The sequence below is a fragment of the Balaenoptera borealis genome (assembly GCF_965194805.1).
Source record: "Balaenoptera borealis genome assembly, chromosome: 7".
Lineage (NCBI taxonomy): Eukaryota > Metazoa > Chordata > Mammalia > Artiodactyla > Balaenopteridae > Balaenoptera > Balaenoptera borealis.
In genome coordinates, this window is record NC_138864.1 from 124,579,238 (window position 1) to 124,588,754 (window position 9,517).

The window sequence follows — 9,517 nt, forward strand, 5'->3', positions numbered from 1 at the left end:
CATCTTCCAAGCCCCTCAGTTTCTCTCTCCTTACAGGGTACAAGGGGTGATGTGTCCCTGGGATCCAGCCAATCCTTCCAGAAGATCCTCCCCATTAAACTACACGATCCCCCAGAGATGCAGACTCAGGAACCCTGAGTCAGGCCTGGCTGTGGAGTGGACCAGACCACATGGCCTGCCAGCCATCCCTGATCAGGGAGACTACAGCCTAGAGGGAGCCCCCACCTCGCAGCAGACCCCCTCGGTGCCCTGCCCCGCTCCATCCCCATCACATCCTTGCCCCGCCCCCATCACGCATTCCCTGCCCCCCCTTTCTCCCCTAACTGGCCGGTGGGTGGGGTTCCTGGAAGCGGAAGCGCCCTGGCCCCATCCTGGTTCCACTGGGAGCTGCTCTGGGACCCGAGGTGGTGACTCCCCATGTAGGACGCTGGCTTTTCACGTGTGAAGTGACAGGATTGAACTCCATGACCTATAGGTCCCTTCCAGCCCTAATGCTCCCCCAGCGGGTGCCTCACAACGTCCCCCCTCCACCCTTCCTGATCAGTCCCTCCCACGCCGGGGGCTCCTGCCAGTCCCCTGCCCAGGGCCTGGGGGCCCCCTGCCCAGCTGTCCCTTGGTCACGAAGGGCAGAGGAATCACGCAGCGCTTGGCTTGTATGATGTTTATTTCCCACGGTCCGAGTCCCGGGCGGGCTGAGGGGACTGTCCCTCTCTCCGGCCACTCCTGGTCGCAGCCGGACACCGGCGGGCGGGCGGTTAGTAGAAGTTGGCCACCCGGCGGAGGGACTGGACGCGCGCGCTGTGGGCCTCCCAGTCGGAGAAGCTGCGGAAGTCGCCCCGCTCCACCAGGTACATGCGGCCGCGGTAGTTGGGCTCCTCGTACAGGACCCACCTAGGCCAGAGGGCGGCGGAGGTCAGGGGCCTGGTGCTGAGCAGCGCAGGGCCCGGCCGCTCCTGTCCTGGCACCGCAGCGGCGCGTGCCCTCCTCCCCCGCAGCCGCCGCCCCGCGCCCCTCCGCCCCGGGCCAGCCCTTCGCGCCCGTGACCCCATTCCCGTCCTTGGCTTATTTCTCCCCCCATCTCCCGCCTGTCCTTTCACTGCCCCGTGTGTCCGGGCCAGTGCTGGGTGAGACATTTTGCACCCAGGGGTGCTCAGCTGACACTTGAAACTGACCAGTCCAGAATGTTCATCACAAGGGCCGGAAGTGGTTCCAGGATGCACGTCCTCTCATCCCCCCACTCCCCCCCCCCCCACACACCCCACTCCTTCCTGCTCCTGGAAAGGCCTGTTTGCACAGACAGCACCCAGCACGTGGCGGGGGCCTGGCACAGAACGGGAACCGATTACTATTCATTCGTTGGATCGTTCAGCAAATGTGCTCCTGGGTCCACGTGTGCGCCCAGCCCTGCTTCAGGCCCTGGCGAGTCTCAAATCAGTCAGACGCACAGGTTCCTGCGGTGGGGTGAGGGGCGAGGGAGGCAGCTGCACGGAGGAGGGATCCTTCCCCTCCCCATCACAGCTCCCCGCTCCGCTCCGGGGCAGCTGCTAACAGGCCGGAGAGCAGAGACCGGCCGACAAGGACACGGACTGGTCTATGAGCACGTATGGCTGGGCTCTGGGCCAGGGCAGGAGAGAACAGGGCCCTGCATCACCAGAGGCGATGGGGCTGCAGGGGAAGGGCCCCAGGGCCCAGGTAATCGGGAAGGTTTCGGTGGGGGGATGGGGGGACCCCGGAGAGCTGTCTGTGCCTGAGGACAGAGGGGAGGGAGTGTGATCTGAGGAGAGGCCTCCGGACACGTGGGAAGCGGGGCTGTTGCAGCCCCGTCACTCTACTGTCCCTGAGGCAAGCAGGCAGCTGGGAGGGCCGGGGGACCCCCCCCCACCCCCTGCGCACTGAGCCGGGCTCTGGAGCCTGTGCTGAGGGGCGACGGGGTGGCAGCGGGGAGCGCGGCGGGGCTGAAAGCCAGCTTGGTCCACACCCACTCTTTGTCCAGGGCGGCCCTCTCCACCTCACTCTGGCCTCTTTCTCTTTGACCACTGATAGAACACAGCGTTCTTCTCTGTCAGTCACGGAGGGGCTGGGGGCCTTGGGAAGCAAAGCAGGCCTCAGTCTCCAGGCCCCCGACAAAGGGGCTACACACCCAGGTCTGGCTGCTGGGGTCCCTTCCGGCCCAGGCCATGGGGTGCTCTGACCTAAGGGTTCTTGTCCGCGGACCCCAAAGCACTCTGGTGTTGAAGGAGGTTTCTCCCCAGGAGACACATCCTCAGAATCTGTGAGCCCATCCAGCACAAGGCCAGCTGCCACTCACCTGCCACCGCCGTCCCTCTCCTCCCCCGTCCCAACCCCACATCCGGAGCCTGGCACAGTCCGCTGAGGGTCAGGGGTCAGGCATGAGGAGAGAAAGGCGGAGAGTGGGAGTGAGTGGGGAGCACCTGCCAGGGAGCACCGGGCGGGCTGGGGCCAATCTGGCCTCCCCTCCCCCCACCCCCAGGCCTCCCCGTGCCCACCGCATCCCCCCACCCAGCCCATGACCTCCCCACACTCCCGCCCACACGCTGAGGCCGTGGCCTGAGGCACCTCCAAGGGAGTCAGCCCCTCCCTCCCTCCCTCGAGGAGCTGGGAAGGACCCCCAGCAGTGTCCTGGGCTGCCCTGGAGCACGTGGGCGTCCCCAAAAGGAAGAAGAGGAAGCGAGCAGTTAGGCCTCCGCAGGAACCCCTCACCCTCCCCTGCTTCCTGCCGTGGGGTGGCGAGAAGGCAGAAGGAGGGAGGGAAGGGGCACGCCGTCCGCATCGGCACCAGGACTGCGCCCTTGGGAAGTGGGCCTCGAGATGCTGGCACATCTCTTCCAGGTGCCCTTCAGGACATGGGTCTGTGGGGACAGGCCATTCCTGAGCGACTTGGGACCCAGAAGAAAATGACTCCTGGCAGGTAGGAGGTGGTGGGGAGACCCACCTTGCACCCCCAACCTCAGATGCCAGGAAAGCCCTCGAAGGAGGTCACGTCCATACTAGGGGATCCTGGGGGGCACCACTGGGCAGCTTTTCCTTGCCAAGGGCTTACATTATTTTTTTACAAGTTAAAGTCACAGGAGGCCAAGGACGAGGGCTCCATGGGGAGTGGAGCAGAGCCCGGGTCCAGACGTGGGACCCACCGCAGGCAGTCCCCCGCGGAGTCTTTGCCCCTCTGAGCATTATCTCTTCTTAGGTGAAGTGGGGGATGAAGTCCCTACGGTCAAATCTTAGCTCCTACCTTACTGCCTTCTTCTCTAAACAAGCCCCTGGAGTCCCCGGGGTGGGTGGAGGGGGATTGGGCCTCGGGGCTCAGGACACCTTCTACGCAAAGGTATGACTCTGGCCTCACAAGACACAATTTAGCCAGCAAATGGTTGTTTTGGAATTCTACCCCCGGATTCCCAGGTGCCATCAACTTAGGGCAAACCTGGAATTTCTGAACGGCCTTTGGGTCAGGGGCCCAGGGCCCAGCAGCCAACACCTGACCTCGCAGGGGAAGGTGGGGAGCAGTTCTTCCTCCAGCTCAGCCACCTCTTCCTTCAGTCCCTCCCATGACCACTCGCGTGCACCCTGATCCCGTGCCTCAGAAACACAGACAGCAAAGGGATCCCGTAGCTGCCGAGAGAAGAGCCAGGCTCCTGGGACCCACGTTTTGGGGCTCTTCTCCTGGGGCATGGGGTATGAGATCTGGGGAGACACCCAGCTCTAGATCAGGGACAGTCTGACTTGAAGCCAAAGGCCTGGCTGCAATCCCAGCGGGGCTACTCCCAGCGGGGTGGGGTAACCTTCTGGGTCTCAGCTTGCTTCTCTGTAAAATGGGGAAACGCTCTCTACCCAGCTGGGCAGGTGGGAGGAGGAGGAGCTGGCCAGCTGGCGGGTGAGCAGGGGCTGTGAAACTTGGCACAAAGGGTGCGCACAATGGGCGTTCAGATGGCCTCGGCTGGTGGAAGGAACCGGGTGTGCAGGAGTCGACGGAAGCACAGGGTTCTGACGGCTCTCTTGGGCTAGGGCGGACGAGCCCCTCTGGGCCTGGGGAAAAGCCTCCCAGCCACTCTCCATCCCCCAGAAGTGAACCACTGTGACATCATCTCCCCGGGAGGCCAGCGTGGCAGGGCTGGGCGTGTGGTGGGAGAGGTCCAGTTCGGGGTAAATAAGGGGTGAGCATGTGGGCAGGGCCACCCTTGCCAGAGCAGACTTTCCCCAGCTCGAGAAAACCAAAGCGCATTCCATGAGCTCAGCCTAGTCAGAGAGAACGGCTAGGTCTGCAAAGTGCCCTCCTGCCACCGAGGGGGGCCTTTGGGGCCCTGTGTCCCCTCACCATGGCCTTCCTGGGCCAGGGGGACAGATGAGGGAGGGACAAGGTCTCTGGGCAGGGGACAGGCTGCCCCCCTGCTGGGGTCTGACCCAGCCTGGCAGGCGGGGAACTGTGGTCAGCGGCCGCGCGGGTTCTACTCACGCTCCGTCCCCGTACACCTTGATGGCGTTGACCCAGTTCTTGGCCCAGCCCTGACTCTGAAGGAAGGGGCAGTCGTCCTTGAACTCCAGGCACTGGCCCGTGAAGTTGCAGCCCTCGAAGATTTCTAGGCGGAAATGCTCCCCATGCTGTGGGCCCCCCGCAAGGGGAGGAAGGAAAGAGGGTGAACAGTGGTGACGTTTCCCGTCATAAACAGGAGCCCGTGTGGGCAGGAGCTTGGACCCACCCAGCACCCAGGGCACCTGTGAGTTCCTGGGCTGGGGGGCCGGTGAGTACCCCGACCTCAACGCACGCCCCTCAGACCAGAACTGCCGCTCGTTCTTGCACATGAGATTTGGTTGGATGAAAGGGGTCTATTAGTTTAAAAAGATTCAGAGCCCCTGAACCAGTCCAGTCGCTTCTTTCTTCAACTGCAGACCCCAAGGTCCAGACAGGGCCAGACCTCCTGGGACAGCGGCCGCCCTCGGACCGGCCCGGGCCGCTGGGCTTCCTCCTGCCCCAGACATACCACCACATTCCTCTGCCCTTCACCCCCTCCTGGGCTACAGGCCACTGGCAGCCTTTAAATGATAATATTTTACAAACTGTAGTAGAATGTTTATTAAAACACGAAGCCAAAAATCTAAAACAAATAACAGGGATCTCATTTGCTGAAATCCCTGCTGGCTCCCTGGGACGAGGATATACATCTCCCCATAAGATTCCCCGTATTTCCAAAGACCGAGGTGGGCCAGCTCCCCACGGGCTCTGGCGCCGGCGGGGCTGGGTCTGCGCCACAGCTGGCCCCGAGGATAGCTCTTACGAGAACAGCATTCGAAAGATACCCAGGATAGTTTTCATATAAATAGCATTATGCAAGATCCAGGGCCAGCCATGTTAATTCCTTTTTCCAAATGTCCGTGACCTGGTGGAAATCTTAAGAAAGCATTCTTACAATTTGAGAGGCCAACGCCCAGCTGGTTTTGCAACCCATGTAGAAAAGAGAGGGGTTTCCACACAGGAGGCCCCTCCCCTGGGGGTCCTCAGATGTCCGTCCAGGAGAGGGTCCTCCTGCAGACACAGGGCCGAGACTCTCTGGTAAGTTGTTCACTCCTGATCTCAGGAACCAGCCATTTCCCACCCTAGCTTCCGGAGCTCACAGAAGGTCAGTTAGGACTTTAACGTGGAAGAATCCTAAGGAATGGGAATGCCCAGTCCTCAAACCCTACCCTCGGGGCAACTTCGCCATGGGGGGGTGACACCTCTCGTTGGCTCTCCCACGTGTACCGGGCACCCCTGTGAAAAGGCAACCACCTGCTGGCTCCTGCCCCCAAATTCCCGCTGCCTGGCCAGTGATACCTAAGCTTCTTCCGTGGGCCACTCCATCGAAGGCTCCTGAAAAGCGCTAGCAGATGACCTGCCTGGGTGGACGCACCAGGACCACATCGGCCTTACTTTAGCTGAATGCTCCCCCGTCTGGTTGCAAATCCAAACCTCTAATGTTTTCAATAGCATTTTAAGTGGAAAATTCAGCAAGATTTTGGCATCAGAAACTGAAAGTGGTTTCCTGATACATGGCTGAAAACGCAGGCATGAAAACTCCCAGGGGCTTTCCAATTGGGTCCCCATGCACGAGAGTGGCTGGGTCTGTGTGGGGACATCTCTCGGGCTTAAAGATCCCACGGTCTCATCCGTTCCTAAAGCTGGGAGGGCCCTGCCCCTCCCCCCGCCCCCCCCCCCCGCGCCCCCCGATTACTCATCCCACGTCTGACCAGGCCTAACCGGTCCCTGGGTCACTCCAGCAGGAAACCCCCCCATCCCGGCCAAGTGGAGTGGCCCAGGCCCACTCACCATTCCAACAGGCCGACAGGAGCCCATGTGGTCGTTGTGTCTGTTCCAGCGGTAGAAGTCGGGGTAGTCGCCGTGCTCCAGGACGAACTGCTGGCCCCGGAAGTCGGGGTGATCGAAGCAGACCCAGGCCCCACTCTCCACGCGGACGGAGTTCACCCGGTTCGTAAAGCCTCGGTCTTGGAAGTTGTCACAGTCCCCGAAGACCTCCAGCTTCCGCCCCGTGAAGTGCTTGCCCTCGTAGAGAGTAATCTAGAACGGCCAGGTTAGAGGACCCGGAGTCAGGGGCTTCTCTCCTGTCAGTTTTGGGAAGGGACGCAGGGGGCCCAACATCCACCACTGAACCCCAGTTCCCAGGCCCTGAAGCCCCGACCTGCGGCATACAGTAGGCGCTCAACACTGTCTGTTGCCTGGGTGAGAGAATGCCTGGATGGCGGCTTGAGGTCAGACCCCGCGCCCGGCTCGCCCCGCCCCGGGAGGCCACGGTTGAGCAGACAAATCTCAGAAGATACGAGGGGACAGGGATTTCCCCTTTGTTCAGGGGCCCGTTTGAAAACAGGGTCTTTTCAAACTCCCACTGCATTTTTTAAACTCAATTTTTGTTAATTGTTAAAACATAACATCCAAGGAAATGTTTCAAAAGAAAACACTTCACCTACAACCCTATAACCGAATATTCACTTTCCAGAAAGTCGGGTTTCTGAGACTGGGCCCCTTAACAGGAGATATTGAATCCAACGAGCCAAGTCAGGGCCTGGCACGGGATTAACGGCTCAAAAGAGGGCTTTTTCAATGCAACCCCGTCCCTTTGTGTCCTAGGCCTCTCCTTTGGGTGACATGCATGCGTCAGATCTGGCGCTTTCTAACCCAGCGGTCAGTTCAGACACTGTGTCCTATGGTGATGTAGCACTGATGGGTAATCCCTGTTCCCAAACTAAACATGAACCACATGGTAACTAGACTTAGTGTGGTGATGATTTGATAATGTATAAAAATATACAATCACTATGTTATACACCTGAAACTAATACAACCTTGTTAGCCAATTGTACTTCAATAAAAATAAAACAAAACAAAAACAAACAAACAAACAAAAGAACCATACCAACCCCAAAACTCACTCACTTTCTGCAGAGGAACCTAAAATTCCAACTCTCAATAACCCTTTGGGTTTCAAGAATTGTGCTCCTAGAAGGGCCCTGGCAAAGTAATGTTACCTGGGGCCCAGTAACTGTGGTCATGATGTGTGTGTGCTGTCACTGATGGTAGAACTGCTCCTCTGGGCCCCTCGGAGTTAGGCAAGGCCAGATGCTTTGGCCAAAGGGATGTGCGTGGACGTGGAAGCTTTGAAGACCACGCACCATTTCTCGTCCCTCCCTTTCCCTCTGCTGATACCAAGGGGCCCCTCTGCAGCACAGAGGAGGGGGTGCAGGCCACAGTGGAGGTGAGCTCCTGGGTTGCTGCTGAGGCGTAACCTAGCCCCTGCAGACAGATACAGTAATGCTCTCACCCACTCACCTTGAACGCAGCCCCTGGAAACCAAAGGCAGTCTCAGATTAGCTAGAATAGGGAGCCAGGGAAGGGGGCAGAGATGCAAATTTGCCAATCTTCCCGCACAAGGCAGGTCTGATCGAGGGCTTCCCCCACCCCAGCCCCCAGATATTCAAGGACAACTGGTCACCCACAGGATTCGAAGGTCCCTCAAATTTCAACATTTTGCAGAGAACCGGCCCCAAGTGCCCCCGAGCAGATCCCGAGGAAGGAGCAGCCACGTTAGAACAGCCTCAGGCAAAGAAGCGGGGCCCAGGGGCTGCAGGGCAAGTCAAGGATGCCCACTCCAACCCCGGCACCCCTTAGGCCTGAGCACCGTCCCTGCTCCGGGCTCTGGGGCAGGGGGTTGGCGCCGCAGAGCCAGTGCTGGAGGGACTGGGCGGAAGGCCTCCCCACCCACATCACAGAGGCCCTCAGCCGGGGCCAGGCACCCCGTTTTGTTCAGAGGTTTAGCCCACTCTGCTCGGGGTTGTCAGATGCAAAGGGCATCAAGCGGGTTGGCCGCCCCTGTCCCCGGCCCCCATCCTGAGCACAAAGAGCAATGAGAGCGGGTGTCTGGGCCCCGCCCCAGGGGCCCTGCGGTGACCCTGGGCGGCGGCGGCCGGACGCGAGAGGTTAGAGCGGGCACTCACCTTCCCCGAGCGCTGCGCCATGCTGCGCCTGGTGCGCGGTCCCACCGGCCCGCGGGGGCCCCAGATATAGCGGGCGGCGCCCTGCTGGCTCAGCGCCGCCCCGACAAAAGATTTGCTGGGCCGGCGCGTTAGTGCTGTCGGGCGTGCTAAACCCGAGAGGGGCCGCCCGGCCCGTGGGACCCAACCCGCCCCCGCCCCCGCCCGGGGGTCTCCCTGGTGCCATCGCGCCCGCGAGCCCAGCCAGACCCCAAGGCCTCCTCTCTCGCCGACCCAGCCGGCCTGCCGGCCCTGCTGAGTCAGGACGGGTGGGCCCCGCCCACCCCCCCGACGCTTCTGCCCTGGGGTGGGGTTCCTCAGGCTCCCCTCGCCCTCCCGCCTCCGCACAGAGCACAGAGCCTTACCAGACCTCCCGCCGCGCGCTCTGCCACCCGGGGACCCAGGCTCACATTGCTACTGAGTTCGCTCTCTCTTCGAGTGAAGAAGGATGGACCCCTGCTCCAGAGGGCAAAGAAGACAGCCCCTGCCCGCCCTCGTGCCCGCTGCTCTTGTCCATCCCAAGTTTGTGTATCCTACCCACAGTGAGGCCAGACACACCGAAACGGTGGAGTTTGGCACAGAGAAGGGTTTCCTGCAAGGGGCGTGAAAGGAGAACCGGCTGGCTCGTGCTCGAAAGGCTGCAACTCCCTGATGGGTTTCAGGGAAGGTTTTCTTATAGGCAAGGTGAGGGAGGGGAGTTGCAGGGTGTGAAGTGATCGGCTCCTGCACAAGTCTCTGCTTGGCTGATGGTGAGGTAGTGGGGCGGTGTCACAGGGGTTAACGCGATCAATCGTCAGGCTCCAGTAGGCCTGGGGGCCACAGTGCTCATGGTCCTCAAGTAGTTAACTTCTTCCATTTGGTGGGGATTTTAGCATCTGTGAAACAACTCAGGAAATGTGCATCAGATACTGATATCTAGGTACTTCAGGGAGGAACTAAGGATTCTGTGACCGCCACATGGCTGATTTACTGTTCAAATTCTTAC

General features: G+C 60.6%; 1 protein-coding gene across 1 annotated transcript; it reads right to left on the reverse strand.

Annotated features, from left to right (window-relative positions):
* Positions 1–646: 646 nt before the first annotated feature.
* CRYGN (crystallin gamma N) lies at positions 647–8,683 on the reverse strand. Its single transcript, XM_082399015.1, has 4 exons — positions 8,497–8,683; positions 6,317–6,565; positions 4,469–4,614; positions 647–891 (listed from the first exon to the last, which is right to left on the reverse strand). Exons 1-4 carry the CDS (start codon positions 8,515–8,517, stop codon positions 756–758), a joined length of 552 nt encoding a protein of 183 aa, XP_082255141.1. The 5' UTR covers positions 8,518–8,683; the 3' UTR covers positions 647–755.
* Positions 8,684–9,517: the final 834 nt, after the last annotated feature.

Coding starts and splice junctions, on each gene's coding strand:
- CRYGN (XM_082399015.1), bottom strand. CDS start 8,517: ATGGCGCAGCGCTCGGGGAAG. Junction 4,615..6,316: donor CCTGTCGGCCTGTTGGAATG/GTGAGTGGGCCT, acceptor GGGGGCCCACAG/CATGGGGAGCATTTCCGCCT. Junction 892..4,468: donor AAGGTGTACGGGGACGGAGC/GTGAGTAGAACC, acceptor CCTCTGGCCTAG/GTGGGTCCTGTACGAGGAGC.